The sequence below is a fragment of the Scyliorhinus canicula genome, chromosome 18 (genome assembly GCF_902713615.1).
Source record: "Scyliorhinus canicula chromosome 18, sScyCan1.1, whole genome shotgun sequence".
NCBI lineage: Eukaryota > Metazoa > Chordata > Chondrichthyes > Carcharhiniformes > Scyliorhinidae > Scyliorhinus > Scyliorhinus canicula.
Window position 1 is genome coordinate 77,718,521 of NC_052163.1, and position 20,627 is coordinate 77,739,147.

Here is a 20,627-nt window from a genome sequence, read left to right on the forward strand (position 1 = left end):
GCGACTATCTGTGTGGAGTTTGCACATTCTTCCCGTGTCGGTGTGGATTTTCTCCGGGAGCTGCGGTTTCCTCCCACAGTCCAAGGATGCGCAGGTTAGGTGGATTGGATATGCCACATTCTTCCACGGTGGGGTTACAGGGATAGGGGGGGGGGGATAGGGTGCTCTTTCAAAGCGTCAGTACAGACACGATGGGCCAAATGGCCTCCGTCTTCACTGCAGGGATTCTATTAGTTTGCCAATCCTCTAACCATTCTAATATACTACCCTCAACACCATGGACTCTTCACCTATCAAGTGGCCTTTTGCATGGTACCTTGTTGATCTGTTTTTGGAAATCCAAGTACATTATAGAAAAATAATAATGGTGAACAGATTTTCTTTGGACTGGAAGATGGGTAGCAGGATAGCATGGTGGTTAGCATAAATGCTTCACAGCTCCAGGGTCCCAGGGTCCCAGGTTCGATTCCCGGCTGGGTCACTGTCTGTGTGGAGTCTGCACGTCCTCCCCCTGTGTGCGTGGGTTTCCTCCGGGTGCTCCGGTTTCCTCCCACAGTCCAAAGATGTGCAGGTTAGGTGGATTGGCCATGCTAAATTGCCCGTAGTGTCCTAATAAAAAAAAGTAAGGTTAAGGGGGGGTTGTTGGGTTACGGGTATAGAGTGGATACGTGGGTTTGAGTAGGGTGATCATAGCTCGGCACAACATTGAGGGCCGAAGGGCCTGTTCTGTGCTGTACTGTTCTATGTTCTATGTACAATGGTGTTCCCCAGGGGTCAGTACTCTCACTGCTTTTCTTGATATACATAAATAACTTAGACTTGGGTGTATTGGACACCCTTATAAAATTTGCAAAAACTTGGAAGTATTACAAATTGTGTTGAGGATAGTAATAGACACAGCAGACCTGCTGGTGTAAAAGGCGACCAGGCGGTAGATAAAGTTTAATGCAGACACAGTGGTTAGCACTGTTGTTTCACGGCTCCAGGGCGCCAGGTTCGATTCCCGCTTGGATCGCTGTCTGTGCGGAGTCTGCACGTTCTCCCAGTGAATGCGTGGGTTTCCTCCGGGTGCTCCAGTTTCATCCCACGATTCCCAAAAGACGTGCTGTTAGGTAATTTGGACATTCTGAATTCTCCCTCTATGTACCCGAACAGGTGCCGGAATGTGGGAACTAGGAGATTTTCACAGTACCTTCATTGCAGTGTTAATGTAAGCCTACTTGTGACAATAATAAAGATGATCTATTTTGGTAGGAAAAACACGGAAAGCCAGTATAAAATAAAGAGTACCTGGACAGTTCTAAAAGAGGGTGCAGGAGCAGAATACAAATAATAATAATCTTTATTAGTGTCACAAGTAGGCTTACAATAACAATGCAATGAAGTTACAGTGAAAATACCAGAGTCGCCACATTCCGGCACCTGTTTGGTACAGGGAGGGAAAATTCAGAATGTCCAAATTACCAACAGCACGTCTTTGGACTGTGGGAGGAATTTGTTGCACCCGGAGGAAACCCACGCAGACATTGGGAAACGTGCAGACTCCGCAGTTACACAAACCGGGAATCGAACCTGGATGTAATGAAGCAACAGTGATAACCACTGTGCTACCGTGCCGCACATTGATAAGAAAATGTGATGTTTTGGTAAGTAACGTTCGACAGTACAACATTTCACGTCACATTAGCAACAGTTGGATGAGATCCATTTTCAGGGCATCCTGATGACACTTCTTCAATCTAATGTGCTCAAAACCCATCGACATTGGAATTTTCATTGCATTATAAGTCTTTCAGGTTCAGCATGTTCCGCAAAGCAGTAAGTAATTTAATTCCCAAAGCAACTACTTAACACTTGAAGCATTACCTCCACAATCTGTGATGCTAATCATTCACAATTCCTTTTTTTTGTTCAAGAGACATTGTGTATATTGTGTAGCCATAGTAACATCTTTCTTTAAGTTATCCTGTCCTCCGTTGGCCATGGACAATGACACTAGTTGGCTCAAAGGGGAAGGTTAACATCTCTCAGAGCCAATACTACATTGAACCACCCTCCACCCAAAATAAATCGCCATAATCTTTGGTCCTTTTCCACCAGAGGTAAACATTTACAGATTAACGGAAAGGAGGTTTAGCTCAGTGGGCTTTGCAGCTGGTTTGTGATGCAAGGCCAGCAGCACGGGTTCAATTCCTGTACCAGCTGAGAATTCGGAATTCTCTCTGTGTAACCGAACAGGTGCCGCAATGTGGCGACTAGGGGCTTTTCACAGTAACTTCATTGCAGTGTTAATGTAAACCTACATGTGACAATAAAATATTAATTTTATTTATTTATTTAAAGAGTAAGCTGCACTAAAATTTTACTTTTACATTTTGCTGAATAAAAATTTTGCCTTCACACAGTCACACACTGTACATTACACACAACATTTTACTCTGATCCATACATCACCTACATGCTTGATTTCACTATCTTGCCAAAGATCCTGTGCAAAGGCGGTTTTTAAAAATACACAAGAATTGTTTAAACAGACACTGGACAGACTTGAATCCCACTGAGGAAAGTCTGCAGAGTCTAAAAGGGAGAGAAGAGTAAACATCAGGAGCAAAGACTCCATTTCTCTGGCCGTATACTCTAATGTTCATTGTGCGAATATGGAGGCTATAACTAACTAGGACAAAGTCATTCTATAATAGAATGATACACCACAAAAGGTTGCCATTGGGCCCAACTTTGCCGATCCAGACTCCTCCAGATGTGTGCAAGTTGTGCCTTTTACTGCTGCGGCAATCCCTCCATCTCCCTTTCCTTCTTTAAGCCTGCTCCTAAAAACCAACCTTTGCCGAGGACCCGGGTTTAATCCCGGCCCCCGGTCACCGTCCGTGTGGAGTTTGCACATTCTCCCCATGTCTCCGTAGGACTCACCCCCAACAACCCAAAGATGTGCAGAGTAGGTGGATTGGCCACGTTAAACTGCCCCTTAATTGGCAAAAAAGAATTGGCTAATCTAAATTTAAAAAATATAAAACAACAACCTCTGATCAAGCATTTGGTCACCACCCTCATCCAAACAACACCTTTACTGGCCAGGCTTCCATTTCGATCAAATGATGCCCATGAAGATCTCTGGGGTAGGGTATGTTTTAGTTTTTCCAAAGCCGCTATTATAATGCAAGTTGTTGCTGTTGATCACACTGGCCATTTATATCCTGAACATCAAGTCTGCAACTCAGCCATTCGATGATATTAAACAGCTGTATAAGAAATAGAGCTGAAATGTGCGCAGACATTACCATCTACTGGCCAACAGCAGCAAAATCAGTCTCCAAACTGCTCACTTCTAATTTGCAGAAAATTCACTCACTAACGGACAGTGTGCTAGGATGCAAGGGCAGGCTGACAGGTCAGCACAGAACTTACTTGAGTCAAGGTTACAATGATTTAACATATAACAGGAAACGAGTACAAAGATAAATTTTGATAATGTTTATCCTAGCTGAGGTGTAGGATTCAGCTGTGTCTTGGTCATTCAGACACAATTTACACGACTGAATGTTGAGGGGGCCTTGAAGTTAAAATGGGTTCATATTTTTGCAACTCACCATCGCAACTCAATATGCCACAAGTGTCTCTGTGCACAGATTATTAGCACATCGAGAACAGTGAGCAAATGCTGGGGTTGCAAAGGATCTTTCTTTTTTTTTAAGGATTGAAAACAAGGAGCATACAACCTGCCTCGTGAGTGGGAGATTGGATGAGGAATAAAGCTGACCATGGAGGCAGAAGGTCAAGATTGGTAACAAGAGTGTTTATTATGAACTGAGATACATTTGCCTGCTTTTACAGAGGGGAGGGGTGAAGAGAGGAATGGGCAATAGCTGGGATAGTCATACTTGCCAATCACCAGTGGGAAGGGATTCACAGGTCAGCTATTAATTTCCTGCCCAGTAACTATATAATATAATAATCGCTTATTGTCACAAGTAGGCTTCAAGGAAGTTACTGTGAAAAGCCCCTAGTCGCCAAATTCCAGTGCCTGCTCGGGGAGGCTGGTACGGGAATTGAACCCACGCTGTTGGCCTTCTCTGCATTACACCCAGCTGTTTAGCCCACTAAGAGGAGAATCAAGAGGAATATATGTATGTATGTCAGTTTGGTGCAAGATCTGGCAAGGGAGGCAAGAGGTGAACGGACTTTTCTGCTTAACCAGTAAGTCTAGAAAGACCTGGGCAAATTCAGCATCAAAACGGATCAGAAAAAGTTACAGAAGTCTACGAATAGGAATAGAGTGACATATTTTTGAATTATAATTTTCTTAATCATTGGCGTGGGGGGGGGGGGGTGCAAAACCATTTGGAGTAAGGCAGCATTTGATTCTGTTAGTCTATGTTTTCACAAAATGTTTGTTAAATTAAGCGGAGTGTGGATCTAGACTTGCGGATTGTGAGATCTGTCTGCTGGCCAATCAGTTGGGGAGAGCACAAGACACAATACCCAGCTCAGATCTTTGCAACTGCCGAGGTTACATGAATGGGTAATAAGGTGTGGTGTGGTGAATACAGGATTTTAGATACATTGGATTTATATACATTTGGCAATTTAAGGATTAAAAGCCTGGGTTAGAATGTGTTTGACTGCATTTGTCATGTTTTTAAACAAATCTTGTTTTGCAAGACCAGAAAGCTTTTAGGAGCCAGAGGTGAAATTGACCATCATTAAAGCCCGGGCTAATGCACTATTTGACTCGGGGGAGCTGATGTGTTTTCAGTCTAGGGAGTTCATTTGTTTTTATCTTGGGGAGATGATGCCATTGCTGGGTGGAGCTAAAGTATTCAGACATTTTGAGAAAGCTTTGGATTAGAGTTCTGATCTGGCTAACACTTTCGATCAAATGCAAGGTCTTTTGCTCTCACAGTAGCATACTTTTTTAAAAAAGAAATTAATAGTATTTGAACCAGTGCAGACTTGTCTGAGGACAAGGGGGAAGCTGAAACAAACCAGTTGAAACAGCTTTTTGAAGACATACAGTCAGAGTCTGCAGGGGTTCGAACAGGATCCAAATCTGCTCTAGAAAGCAAGGATTATTCTGCGCCATTGAGATGTTGAAGGGATTGAGAGCTGCATGTTTTTTTCTTTCTTGTTGTTTAAATGGGAGGCGAGATAGTAATTAAGGATACGGAGTAGTATTGTTTATGGGGTAATTAGAAGCTGTTTCCGGGTGTGTTGTTAAACAGTTTAATATCGTGTTAATAATAAAGTTTTGTTTAAAATACCAAATCCCTATTTCTTTGTGCAATCACTACTGGAGAGAAGTTTTACAAAATAAACTAAAATATTGTGGTTTTGGTCCAGTATTGTAGCCACTATTAGGGTCTGGTTTGGGATCGTAATAAAGGGCACAGTCCTGAACTTACGACGTGGGGACCAGGAGAATATCTCAGACAAACCCAACATTTCTAACATGGCTCATGTTTTTGGACAGAATCCCTTGGGGTATGTGTGTGTGCCGTCTGCCAACTGAATTCCCAGTTACTATTCTGGAACAACTAATAATTCTCATTAGTTAATACAAGACCTGCGAGTGGTACCATCTCCAACAAGACCAAATGGCTAAAGTATAATTCATGTGATCTGGACAACTGATCTGAAATGAACAGCACAGACTAGTCTGGACAAACAACAATCACTGCGGGATGTGTGCTCCTTTCTTTTTTATGTAGGAAGAAGTTAGATTACATGAAATTAAAGAAATCTGGTTGCTTTAGCAAACACTTCTGCATCCAAAGTCTTGCATTTAGAGGATGCTTTTCATGACCACTTTACAGCCACTTGAGGTTTGGTCACTGTTGTAATGGAGAAACACAGCAAGAATCCACAATACAATAACCTTGTTCCCCGATTTTGATTGAGGGATTAATATTGGTCAGAACATCAGTGAGAGCTCCTCAGCTCTTTTTTAAAATAGTGCCGCGGGATTTATAAAATCCACCCAAGCAGGCAAAGGGGGTCTTGGGTTAGTGGCTCATCTGACTGTGTGGCGTTTCCCCCGCCACCGAGGCGCACCCCACCACCGAGCGCTCACTGAGCCTCCGACAGCGCGGCGCACCCTCAGCTCTGACCCTCCGACAGCGCGGCGCACCCTCAGCTCTGACCCTCCGACAGCACGGCGCTCCCTCAGCTCTGACCCTCCGACAGCGCGGCGCTCCCTCAGCTCTGACCCTCCGACAGCGCAGCGCACCCTCAGCTCTGACCCTCCGACAGCGCGGCGCACCCTCAACTCTGACCCTCTGACAGCACGGCGCTCCCTCAGCTCTGACCCTCCGACAGCGCAGCGCACCCTCAGCTCTGACCCTCCGACAGCGCGGCGCACCCTCAACTCTGACCCTCTGACAGCACGGCGCTCCCTCAGCTCTGACCCTCCGACAGCACGGCGCACCCTCAGCTCTGACCCTCCGACAGCGCAGCGCACCCTCAGCTCTGACCCTCCGACAGCACGGCGCTCCCTCAGCTCTGACCCTCCAACAGCACGGCGCTCCGTCTGGACTAACAGCACAACACTGACCCTCCGCCAACCCTGTGCTCCCCCAACACTGCATTGGCATGCAAGCTTAATTTTTGGTGCTCAAGCTGTGGAGTGAGACTTGAATCTGGAAACTTTATTCATTCAGAGGGGATTGCACAAACAACTAAGCCAGAGCTGGTAAGGTGGTGCACTGGGAATCTAGAGCAGCCTCGTCCAAAAAAGCCAACGTGACTATTGGTCAGTTCAAATTTCAAACAAGAGATTGGTGGATTTTTGTTGGGTCATGGCATCAAGGTAAATGGAACCAGGCTATTTTAATGGCCTCCCTCCTGTTGCAGGCACTCTCAATTTAATAGTTGCGTATTCAGGCAGCATGTATCTTTTCCTTCCAACAGTGCGAAAAGCCATGGCTGCTACACATCCACTTTGGGGTAATCACTGTTGTTACATGCTGGGATAAAATTCCGAGCTTGCTCCAAACAGCTGTCGGCAGAGCTATGAGCCAACTTTATTATCCTCCAATGTCAAACCGCACCCGCTGGTGCATGATTAGAGGACAGGGTAGGGATTTATTTGGGATGGATCCTCAATGTTGAACCACTTAGCTCCTTATTAGCAACTGTTGTGGTTGCAGTGGGCGATGCGGAGGCTTGGGAAAGCAATCACACAACTCAAAAAGTCAACAACTTGCGTAAATCACTCGCTGCGTGAATCAGAAGTCCAGCCAGAGCTGCCTGGAGGAATATCAGAGCGGGCATCAGAGGGAACAGTGCTATTGGGATTATGGAAATCATAAACAAAATGTTCCGACAAAGATCTTTCCTCTCTCCATGCTCTTTGCAACAGTCTGGGTAAAAAAAAAAGGGTAACAGCACCATCTGCTGTTCATATAAATACCATGCACCTACCTGTATTCCTGAAGTGGTAAAATAGGGAATTTCAAACTTCACACTGATAGGTGGTTTTCCTTCCTTATCTTCCGCTTCCACACTAGGGAGTCCAAAGTGTGCTCTCATCAGATACTCCTTTCCACCCTGGAGGCACGGAGAAGAAAAATCAGGCCAAGGCAAGGGCACATTTACCGCATGTTTCCGAGCTGCCCATTTAGCTGCCCCATCGGATCATAATCTCCCCACTTTCACCAAACCTCAAAACACACCGTTGTTAAAATTCTGGCAGCCGAGCTTCCATTTGAAAGCCCACAAAATCTGGTCTATTTTATACATTAAGTCAACCAAGGGGGGGCAGTGCGAAAGGTAACTGAGAAACTGTATTTTTTTTTAAGAAAGGAGGGGGAAAAAAAAGACAAAACGTCGAACTCTGCAGAACAGCAGATATGAAGCTGAATTCAGACATGTGGAAAGCACTCGGGTAGGAAGGAACAGAATGGTCAGGAAACAGTCACAGATGAAGTTGAAAGAGACCTCGGGATGTTAACAGACTCAACACTCTAGATACAGCCAACACAGGGCAGCAAACAAGACTGAGAGAATAGAGCCACAGAAAGAATCAGGGAAATGTTACAGCGCAGGAGACGATCATTCAACTCTCCAAATGAGCAATTCACTTAATGCCAGTCTCCTATCTTCTCCCCGTGACCCTACACATGCTTCCAACGAGTTCCCTTCTGAATGAATCAATTGAACCTGCATCGAGCACTCTCATGCAGCGCATTCCAAACCCTAACCACTCACGCATAAAAATCTTTCTACTTATGTTGCTTTCGTGTCTTTTACCAATTTCCCTTTCATTCTCGATCCTTTCATAAGTAGGAACAGTTTCACCAACCAGTGGATGTGGTTTATTTGGACTTTCAGAAGGCTTTCGACAAAGTCCCACACAAGAGATTAGTGTGTTAAATTAAAGCGCATGGGATATGGGGTAGTGTATTGAAATGGATAGAAAACCTATTAGCAGACAGGAAATAGAGTAGAAATAAGCAAGTCTTTTTCAAATTGGCAGGCAATGACTAGTGGGGGACTGCAGGGATCAGTGCTAGAACCCCAGTCATTCACAATATATATTAATTATTTAGATGAGGGAACAAAATGTAATCTCACCAAATTTGCAAATTGGGTGAGAGAGTGAGCTGTGAGGATGTGAGATTAGGTCAAGTTGAGTGAGTGGGCGAATGAATGGCAGATGCAGTATAATTTGGATAAATACAAGGTAGCACTTGGTAGCAAAAACTGGAAGACAGATCATCTGAATGGCCATAAAATTAGGAGGGGGGGAAATGTGCAACGAGACCTGGGTGTCCTCGTACACCAGTCACTAAAGGCAAGCATGCAGGTAGAGCAGGCAGTAAAGAAGGCAAACAGTAGGTTGGCCTTCACAGCGGAAGGATTAGCATACAGGAGCAGGGATGTCTTGCTGCAATTATGTAGGGGCTTGGTGAGGCCACACCTGGAATGTTGCGTGCAGTTTTGGTCTTGTCTGAGGATGTTTTTGCTCTAGAGTGCGTTTTTCAAACTTTCTTTCTGGGGACCCATTTTTACCAACTGGCTGATCTTCGGGACCCACGCCAGCCGACCTTCGGGACCCACTCCGGCCGTCCATCGGGACCCACGCCGGCCGTCCTTCGGGACCCACGCCGGCCGTCCTTCGGGACCCACGCCGGCCGTCCTTCGGGACCCACGCCGGCCGTCCTTCTGGGACCCACGCCGGCCGACCTTCGGGACCCACGCCGGCCGTCCTTCGGGACCCACCATTTTCTCTTACCTTGTTTGTTGCTGACAAAATGGAGGAATCGCAATCGACCCAAAGCACGGTATGGCGACGGTCAGGGACCGTGACCTGCTCTCTGCCTCCCTCAGGCAGGAAGATTATATAGAATTTTTTTTTTCTTTTTAAATCTTCTGCATCTCCGATTGTTCAAATTTGCGGTCTTCAGTCGCAGCAGCCGGCTTTTATATTCAATTTTTATTTATTTTTGGTAAATTGTAACAATGCTGTCGCACGGCACGTTTAATCAGAGACCAAAGCCCATGTCATCGTCAGACTCTTCAGATCTTTCCAGTTTCTTCTCTTCCTTTTTCTCTTCAGCAGTAACGGGGCAGCAGTGGAAACAACTGCTGCAGCAGCTGGGGCACTGCTACCAGCACCAACATTGCAGATCAGACTATTAGCATCAATATTAGCCAATGCTTTGGCAAGCAGATTAGGCCAGAAAGGCTCAATGGTCACACCAGCTCTTTTAATCAGGGCACTGAGTTTGTCTTCGGTGACAGTGACCTTGTCATCGTGCAAATCTCTGCGCATGCGCACCGATGAGCGGGCTCGCAATCACAGTGTGGCCGCATTTTTTTTTTAATATGGTAAAAAGGCTGCTTGCAGTTGGCATAGTTAATAGCCGGCCCCTGCAGCTGTTGCGCACAAAGTTGTGCAATCGGGAGCGCTACGATGGACGACTCCGCCACCCTCCCGACACACGCCCATGACCCACCCCCGGGTCGCGCCCCCGACTTTGAAGATCACTGCTCGAGAAGGAGTACAGCGAAGGTTTACCAGACTGATTCCTGGGATGGCAGAATGGACTGAGGAGAGAATCAGACGGTTAGGATTGTATTGCTGGCGTTCAGAAGAATGAGAGGAGATCTCATAGAAACCTATAAATTTTAATAGGACCAGACAAGGTAGATGCAGGAAGAATGTTTCCAATGATGGGGGTGTTCAAAACCAGGGGTCACAGTCTGAAGGTATGGGGTAGACCATTTAAGACAGAAGAGGAGAAATTTCTTCACCAGAGAGTTGTCGGCCTGTGGAATTCGTTACCACAGGAAGTCGTTGAGGCCAAAACATTCCATGTTTTCAAGAAGCAGTTAGATATAGTTAGATTGAGGCGAAGGGAATCAAAGGATATTGCCGGGGAGGCAGGATCAGGCTATTAAATTTGATGATCAGCCATGATCATAATGAATGGGGGAGCAGGTTCGAAGGGCTGAATGGCCTCTTCCTGCTCCTATTTTCTACGTTTCTTTCAATCTACTCTGTCCAGTCATTACTCTGTTTCTCTTTCATTCCATGAGCTATAACTTTTCTCACAAGTCTGTTGTGTGGCACTGCATCAAGAGCCTTTAAAAGTCCACATAACCCACATTTGCATTGCCCTAGTAAAACCTTCAAACCCACTCAAAAACTCCAGAAAATTAGTTATACATGATTTTTATTTTAGAAATCCATGCTGGCTTTCCTCAATTAACCTACATTTGTCCATTTTTGTGAAATTTATGCCCCGAATTACTGTTTCTAGACGTTGCCTCAGTTTCCTCACCACCAAGTTAAACTGACAGGCCTATAGTTGCTGGACATAGCGTTGTAACCGTTTCGTATGGCGTTTGCAATTCTCCAGTCCTCTGGCACCACCCCGGAGTCTAAGGAAATCTGAAAATTTATGGCAGTGTCCCCACAGTTCCCACTCCCCTCAGTATCCGCAGATGCACCTCGTCTGGCCCTGGTGCCTTATTAATTTATAAATACAGGTCACCTATCCAATAGCTCTTCAGTGTTAATGTTAAACCCTTCTAGTGTCTGAATTATCCCCTCTTTCACCACAGCCTGGGTTAGCATCTTCTTCCTTGGTAAATACAGATGCAAAATATTAATTTAGCACCTCAACGAAGCTTCTGCCTGCATGCACAAAACACCTTTTGCCTTCTAATTGGGCTTACTCCTCTTTTTACCACCCTTTCACTCTTTACATGCCAAATGAAGACTTTGGAATTTCGTTTTATGTTAGTTGCCAGTCTCTTTTCCCACAAGACACAGTATCGGCATTCCAGAGGTCGGAGCAGCCCTGCCACCAGTTTATTTATTAGTTAGAATTGCAACTGCTAATAAACTTTACCAATAGTAATAAATCTTACTAGTATTATTACACAGAGACTGGTTTAGCACCGTGGGCTAAACAGCTGACTTAGAACAAAGAACAAAGAAAATTACAGCACAGGAACAGGCCCTTCGGCCCTCCCAGCCTGCGCCGATCCAGATCCTTTATCTAAACCTGTCTCCTATTTTCCAAGGTCTACTTCCCTCTGTTGCCACCCGTTCATATACCTGTCTAGATGCCTCTTAATTGATGCTATCGTGCCCGCCTGTACCACCTCCGCTGGTAAAGCGTTCCAGGCACCCACCACCCTCTGCGTAAAAAACTTTCCACGCACATCTCCCTTACTTTCCCCCTCTCACCTTGAAATCGTGACCCCTTGTAACTGACACCCCCACTCTTGGAAAACGCTTGTTGCTATCCACCCTGTCCATACCTCTCATAATTTTGTAGACCTCAATCAGGTCCCCCCTCAACCTCCGTCTTTCCAACGAAAACAATCCTAATCTACTCAACCTTTCTTCATAGCTAGCACCCTCCATACCAGGCAACATCCTGGTGAACCTCCTCTGCACCCTCTCCAAAGCATTCACATCCTTCTGGTAATGTGGCGACCAGAACTGCACGCAGTATTCCAAATGTGGCCTAACCAAAGTCCTATACAACTGTAACATGACCTGCCTACTCTTGTACTCAATACCCCGTCCGATGAAGGCAAGCATGCTGTATGCCTTCTTTTTTTAAAAAAATAATTTTTATTGAAATTTTTACAAAATATAAACATCTCAACTCTATTAACAAAACAACCGCGGTAACACCCCAAGAACAATACCCACCCAACTTCAAAAGCAACTACAAACAAAAGAAAAAAACAAAAGAACACCCAAACAACAAAAGGGAAAGAGAGAACACCCGCCACATCCCACAAACCCATGTACACAATTCTCCCTCCCACCGATCCACACCCCCCTCCCTTGCCTCCCCCCCCGGGGTTGCTGCCGCTGCCGGCCTATTTCCCTATCGTTCCGCCAGGAAGTCCAGGAAAGGCTGCCACCGCCTAAAGAACCCTTGTACTGATCCCCTCAGGGCAAATTTCACCTTCTCCAATTTAATGAACCCCGCCATATCACTGATCCAGGCCTCCACGCTTGGGGGCCTCGCATCCTTCCATTGGAGCAAGATCCTCCGCCGGGCTACTAGGGACGCAAAGGCCGGCCTCTTTCGCCTCCTGCACTCCCAGCTCCACTGCAACCACAAAAATTGCGAGTCCCCAGCCTGGCTTGACCCTGGATCCCACCACCCTCGACACCGTCCTTGCTACCCCCTTCCAAAACTCCCCCAGCGCTAGGCACGCCCAAAACATATGGGCGTGGTTCGCTGGGCTCCCCGAACACCTAGCACACCTGTCCTCGCCCCCGAAAAACCTACTTATCCTCGTCCCAGTCATGTGGGCCCTATGCAGCACCTTGAACTGTATGAGGCTAAGCCTCGCACAGGAAGAGGAGGAATTCACTCTCTCCAGGGCATCCGCCCACGTCCCCTCCTCAATCTCCTCACCCAGCTCCTCTTCCCATTTACCCTTCAGTTCCTCCACCGAGGCCTCATCTACCTCCTGCATTACCCGGTATATGTCCGAAATCCTCCCTCCTCCAATCCACACCCCCGAGAGCAACCGATCCCGCACCCCTCGTGGGGGCAGCAAGGGGAACCCCTCCACCTGCTGCCTGGCAAACGCCCTCACCTGCATGTACCTAAACATGTTCCCCGGGGGAGCCCGCTGTATGCCTTCTTGACCACTCTATCAACCTGCGTTGCCACCTTCAGGGTACAATGGACCTGAACTCCCAGATCTCTCTGTACATCAATTTTCCCCAGGACCCTTCCATTGACCATATAGTCCGCTCTTGAATTTGATCTTCCAAAATGCATCACCTCGCATTTGCCTGGATTGAACTCCATCTGCCATTTCTCTGCCCAACTCTCCAATCTATCTATATTTTGTTGTATTCTCTGACAGTCCTCCTCGCTATCTGCAACTCCACCAATCATAGTATCATCTGCAAACTTGCTAATCAGACCTCCTATACCTTCCTCCAGGTCATTTATGTAGATCACAAACAACAGTGGTCCGAGCACGGATCCCTGTGGAACACCACTAGTCACCCTTCTTCATTTTGAGACACTCCCTTCCACCACTACTCTCTGTCTCCTGTTGCCCAGCCAGTTCTTTATCCATCTAGCTAGTACACCCTGAACCCCATACGACTTCACTTTTGCCATCAACCTGCCATGGGAAACCTTATCAAACGCCTTACTAAAGTCCATGTATATGACATCTACAGCCCTTCCCTCATCAATTAACTTTGTCACTTCCTCAAAGAATTCTATTAGGTTTGTAAGACATGACCTTCCTTGCACAAAACCATGCTGCCTATCACTGAGAAGTCTATTTTCTTCCAGATGTGAATAGATCCTATCCCTCAGTATCATCTCCAACAGTTTGCCTACCACTGACATCAAGCTCACAGGTCTGTAATTCCCTGGATTTTCCCTGCTACCCTTCTTAAACAAAGGGACAACATTAGCAATTCTCCAGTCCTCCAGGACCTCACCCGTGCTCAAGGATGCTGCAAAGATATCTGTTAAGGCCCCAGCTATTTCGACCCTCGCTTCCCTCAGTAACCTGGGATAGATCCCATTCGGTCCTGGGGACTTGTCCACCTTAATGTCTTTTAGAATACCCAAAACTTCCCCTTTCCGTATGACAACTTGACCTAGAGTATTTAAACATCCATCCCTAGCCTCAACATCCGTCTTGTCCCTCTCCTTTGAAAATACCGATGCAAAGTACTCATTAAGAATCTCACCCATTTCCTCCGTGTCCACGCATAAATTCCCTCTCTTGTCTTTGAGTGGGCCAATCCTTTCCCCAGTTACCCTCTTGCTCCTTGCATACGAATAAAAGGCTTTGGGATTTTCCTTAACCCTGTTAGCCAAAGATATTTGATGACCCCTTTTAGCCCTCTTTATTGCGCGTTTGAGATTCGTCCTACTTTCCCGATATTCCTCCAAAGCTTCATCAGTTTTGAGTTGCCTCGATCCTATGTATGTTTCCTTTTTCATCTTAGCTAGTCTCACAATTTCACCCGTCATCCATAGTTCCGTAATCTAGCCATTTCTATCTTTCATTTTCACAGGAACATGTCTGTCCTGCACTCTAATCAACCTTTCCTTAAAAGACTCCCACATTTCAAATGTGGATTTACCCTTAAACAGCTGCTCCCAATCCACATTCCCTAGCTCCTGCCGAATTTTGTTATACTCTGCCTTTCCCCAATTTAGCACTCTTCCTTTCGGACCACTCTTGTCCTTGTCCATGAGTATTCTAAAACTTACGGAATTGTGATCGCTATTCCCAAAGTAATCACCGACTGAAACATCAACCACCTGGCCGGGATCATTCCCCAACACCAGGTCCAGTATGGCCCCTTCCCGAGTTGGACTATTTACATACTGCTCTAAAAAAACTCTCCTGGATGCTCCTTACAAACTCTACTCCATCTACGCCTCCAACACTACATGAATCCCATTCGATGTTGGGGAAGTTAAAATCTCCCATCACAACCACCCTATTGCTCCTACATTTTTCAATAATCTGTCTGCATATTTGTACCTCTACTTCATGCTCACTTTTGGGAGGCCTGTAGTAAAGTCCCAACGTTACTTGTAATGCAGAACAATGCCAGAAGCGCGGGTTCAATTCCCGTACCAGCCTCCCTGAACAGGTGCCGGAATGTGGCGACTAGGAGCTTTTCACAGTAACTTCATTGAAGCCTACTTGTGACAATAAGCAATTAGTATTATTATGTGAGTAATATTAATAAGCTTCATTAGTACTGACATCCTACAAATACTTGACACATTTTACAAGTAGTAATAAACCTTTGTTAAAGCTAAAAGATAATTTCCCAACTACTCAAATATCATTACTTACTTTTTTTAAAAATTGAATAATGAGCGACACAGAAAAAACAGTAGATAAAAATCAGATGAGTTCTATACAAATTGAGCATTGGTTAGTCTGCATTTTGAGTACTGTGTCCTGTTTATGTGAGTGAGACACAAGCAATAGAGGCAGTATAGAGAAGAGCCACAGGGAGTCTGATAGCCAGAGTCAAGAGTCTGGGCTGTGTGCAGAGAAGTGAAGGCATTTGGGGCTTTTCAGCCTAGAGGGGAGTATCTGGAAGATGACCTTCAAGTGGAATACAAGATTGCAGGTAAACCTGGGGCGGCACAGTGTTAGCACTGCTGCTTCACAGCAGCAGCTCGAGTGACTGCGTGAAATTTGCACTTTCTCCCTGTGTCTGCTTAGGTTTCCTCCGGTGCTCCGATTTCCTCCCACAGTCCAAAGGTGTGCAGGTTAGGTGGCTTGAGCATGCTAAATTGTCCCTTAGGGTCTAAAAAGGTTAGTTGGGGTTACAGGGATAAGTAGGGTTACAGAGCCTAGGTAGGGTGCTCTTTCAGAGGATGGGTGCAGACTCGATGGACTGAATAGCCTCCTCCTGCATTGTCAGGATTCTGTGCTTCTAATTACTCCAAAATGACAGTAAGAATAGGAAAAGGGGACACTGGTTAAACATTAGTAAAAGGGACAGTTAGGAAGAGGTCAGCAAGTTCTCTACAAAGAATAAAATTGACTCCCAAACAGAGCAGTGCAGCCAAAAACCTGGGACTCATTTAAGAAACAAATGGGTGCTATTAATCATAAAGATTGTAGGGTCTCTCTAGACAGCGGAATTAAGATGAATCTAATTTTCAGAATCACACTAAACAACAAGACACTTGTATGCACTTTCAGAAAGCCTTTGGCATGGTATTGCACTTGAGACAACTGAAAAAAAATTAAGGGTCATGGAGTTAAGGAAGTAAAGAATTTGATTAAAAGGGAGTAAATGTAGTATAGGAGATCCATGGAATTTTCCAGTGAGTAGCAGGGTTCTACTGAACTGGCGCAGGAACTGCACTCTATGTATATGGGGCTAGGAGAAAGTGCTGTCCACATTTGCAGATACATTAAGAGGAGGCAAAATAAATAATTCTGTGGACTACAGAAACAGTTATGAGTAAAGAAATCAGAGCATGTCAATACTGAAGAATAAGTTTGACAGGCGGTTGAAGGAAAAAGGAATTAAAGGGAACGGTTCAGGCACATGGAGTACAGCCCCCTTCTGCACTGTAGGGATTCTATTCAATGGATTCTTGCTCATGCAGGATAAAGCCCAGCACAAAGTAAAGTTACAGCACACTATTCCAGAGTAAGGGAGGAACAGCTCATTGCATTATGGCCTACTGCTAAATCCAGTGGGCCAAGCAGGCTATTTCCAAGTGATTCTGTGGGATTTGTACACCCTACATGCTAAGCATGGCTGATCTATGTTGCTATATAGTTCAGGGCTGACAGTCCACAGTTGAACCGAATTGAACAGAATTAAATGGAATATACAGCGCAGAAACAGGCTATACGACGCAATCCGTGCTAGCGTTCATCGATCATCTTCCATCCTTCCACATTTACCAATATCAGGGTAACCCTTTACAATCCTTCAGTATTTCTCAACCATTCTGTGGCAGCTAGTTCCACATTCTCAATTTACTGAATTTCTTTCAATACAGGAATATTTAATATTCTCCAGCTTTGCTCTTCCACACAAATAGAAACACTCACTGTGTCCACTCAGGACTTCTATCATCTTAAAGGCCTCTCCCTCAATGCTCTCAGCCCTGAGTGCAAAGAAGGTTTACCGGGATGTTGCCTGGTCTGGAGGGTGTTGGCTATGAGGAGAAGTTGAATAAAGCCAGATTGTTTTCACTGGAAAGACGGAGGCTGAGGGGAGACCTGGTTGAGGTCCACAAAATTACGAGAGGTATAGACAGGGTGAATAGTCAGAAGCTTTTCCCCAGGGTAGAAGATTAAATTACAAGGGGGCACAGATTCAAGGTGAGAAGGGTAAAGTTTAAGGGAGATGTGCATGGAAAGTTTTTCACGCAGAGGGTGGCGAGTGCCTAGAACACGTTGCCAGTTGAGGTGGTGGAAGCAGGCACGATAGCAACATTTAAGATGTATCTTGATAGACATGTCAACGGGCAGGGAACGGAGGGATATAGACCATTTGGGCAATAAGTAGTTGGTCTAAATAAGGAATCTGGATCAGCGCAGGCTTGGTGGGCTGAAGGGCCTGTTCCTGTGCTGCAATGTCCTTTGTTCTCTTTTCAAGAGAAAAGAGACTTAATGTTGTTCATTCCCTCTTGATAGATATAACCCCAATTTTGTCGAATCAAACTTATAGGTTTTGTTTGCACCTTTCTTAGTGTCGCTACATAATTTTTGACTTGGTGGCACAGAACTTGAATATTACTGAAATGAAATGAGCTGATGAAGCTTTTTGTCTTACACTTATCAGGACAAACACAAGAATGCCAAATTTACAATCACAACAATTTGTACAACAGGAGAAAATTGGTTGGCAAGCTGACTCTTGATTGGCTTGTGGCTTGAGGCGTTGCCATGGAGAAAACAACAGAGAACTCTCGGTTCCCCAAGCTCCCAGGTAATTCAAAAAAGACACGGGGTTGGAACATAGTCTCTTTAATTTCCAAGAAGTAGGTCCCTGTGCGAGAATGCATGTTGCTTCTAATGGGTGTAAACGAGTCACGTCATGTGCTTGACTGATCATCTTACATCGGTTGTTTGTGCAGCTTTTAGTGCAGTCAGGGCTGTTCAGCAAATGCTGCTCAATCGCAGAGTCACATCTAACAGTAGACATTCTGTTTGAGTTTTGCAAATGTGGGCTGATTGATTATTACCTGTACTCTGCACATTCCAACCAAGCGAAGGAACACGCTGCTTGATTTGATCACCCAATTGCTGGTGCTTATAAACTACATAACTGGCATCCCAGCAGCACTCAAATTTATACATAACATTGAATTGTGTAGTAGGTAAAATGTCTTTCTGGACTGACGGCAGCATCCCTTAGTGAAAGATACCACGCGCATAGCCACTGCAGAAGATGTTCTGCCTCTGTATTTCACCCACCTTGGCTCTACAGCCTTCAATACCATGGTTTAAAAATCTGATCGAATCGGTTTTAGACGTTTTAATTGTCACAAATTCGGAACTCACAAGAAAGGATCCTTACCGGAAATGACTTGATTGACCACACTATTTCACTGCTTTCCGGCACCCACTTCACGTTACCCACTGTGGTTTTAAACTTGGGTGAATCTGCATCATTTGGGACTGGAATGTGAATCTCCACATTGTTGGCTGTGGATCTACGTTTGAACTGACTTTTTGCCTGGAGAAAGAGATGAAGAAGCCTGTTTGCTGATAGTTACTGCTTTAACAAGTAGAATAAGCAATGGTAACACGTACCCAAGGTTTGCAAGCAGTTAGTTTTGTGAACCACATACACTGTATGTATAGATTTTGCTGAACATGTTGTATCCTGAGTTTTTTCAGACATCAAGTCAATAAAAGGTATAACCTTTCATCGATATTAATGGCATCAGAAATATACGAACATAGCAATCACCCGTGACAACCAACTCTAGTTTAAAAGCTGCACTTTAGCTTTCGGCAAACACACGAGTAGGCAGGAGATACAGTTTGATATCCTACAAAAGTGGCTGTCTTGTTTGGTGTCAGTGAGTTAAGTCACGGTCATAAAAAGGACTAGATTATACATGGGTTGGGATAGGTGGGAAATGTGTTTATTAAAGGTATTATAATTGTGAGGGCTTTTCCTGACTCTCACTGTATTATACGTGCTGGAGGTTAGGTAAGAAATTTTGTTTTAAATGTGAACTAAGTAACATGTTGATTGTAATGTGCGTTCTGGTGGATCATTGAAGCTAGCCTGGTATATACTAGCTATGCTAATAGCTAATATATATCAATGATATCAAATCGAATGTCACTGCAAGTCAGTGAGATGGATCTTGAGGGAGCCTCATGTTTATCTAACTTTCTACATAGTTAATGAATGTTTGACATTTCCTGGAGCTCTCACTTCCAGCAGTGCTCGTTAAACTTCACATTGCCAGGACCCAGGTTCAATTCCCGGCTTGGGTCACTGTCTGTGCGGAGTCTGCACTTTCTCCACGTGTCTGTGTGGGTTTCCTCCAGGGGTTTCGTTTCCTCCCACAAGTCCCGAAAGACGTGCTTGTTAGGTAAGTTGGACATTCTGAATTCTCCCTCTGTGTACCCGAACAGGCGCCGGAGTGTGGTGACAAGGGGATTTTCGCAGTAACTTCATTGCAGTGTTAATGTGAGCCTACTTGTGACACTAATAAATATTATTATTAAACATACTCCAGAACCCTTTATAATGATGTTTCTCAGTTGAGCCGATGTTTCTGAAACCCTGATGAAAGCTGGATGTTTTTAAAAATATCCAAAATCACCGAAGCTCCATTTGGACATTTGATGCTTGATCGATTTGCACTTGGAAAGAAAAACAGCTCACCTTAATCATGTACTCTATTCGACTGTGGGAGTGCTTTTCAATCACCGATTCAATCCAGATTAACGGCTTGACCTAGTGACCAAAAAGGTGCAGGAGGGTTAGCACTCTCCAAGGTTTTTAATTGGAAATTAGTCTTTAAAAAGGCAAGAATCACTCTGGTAAGCTCAGTACTCATCAACTCCAAAGAGAAAGTCCAGATGTTAATACAAGAATGTGATTGTGTATTACTGCTTTACAGCCATATTCTTGCAGCCCAATTATAGATGCTGTAACTTCAAAGAAAATCAATAAACTCAGCCTACACAAGTAATTGGGACCAGATGTGACAGCTGAGTAGGATGGAGTCCCCTACTCATCAGTGGTGCTACACAATGAACTGCTCCACAGGATTTCAAACTAAGGGTGAGACCTTCACACGGCATGCTATGAGCACCTTGTTCTTGGGAATAGTGCATTAGAGTCTTCAACATCTTTTCTTGCTTTTGTTTACCTGGTAACTGATTTGGAGTCAGAAATAACCTCGCAACAATTCAGCAAGCATAGAAGAATACAGCAAAAAGTAATGAAATGCAGGGGAAAGTAATAAAAATAAAAGAATAAATATAAACTATTTTGTATTACGGGAGCGGTATTTTCTTTTGTCTAGCAGCCCCATATTTCAACACAGAGGGTAACAGATTTCCTGGGTTGGGAATGGGAAAATTTGAAAGCTGTTGATTTACTCACAAGATGCCATTTAGGCCCCAGT

General features: G+C 44.8%; 1 protein-coding gene across 1 annotated transcript in view; it reads right to left on the bottom strand.

The window, feature by feature from the left end:
- LOC119953662 (AP-1 complex subunit mu-1) overlaps positions 1 to 20,627 on the bottom strand; it is a 159,587-nt gene that overhangs the window by 80,895 nt on the left and 58,065 nt on the right. Inside the window, exons 8-10 of the mRNA XM_038778150.1 lie at positions 19,880 to 19,951; positions 18,551 to 18,709; positions 7,435 to 7,560 (exon numbers count right to left, since the gene is read on the bottom strand). Of these exons, the coding sequence (XP_038634078.1) occupies positions 7,435 to 7,560; positions 18,551 to 18,709; positions 19,880 to 19,951 (357 nt within the window). The remainder of the gene's footprint in view (positions 1 to 7,434; positions 7,561 to 18,550; positions 18,710 to 19,879; positions 19,952 to 20,627) is intronic.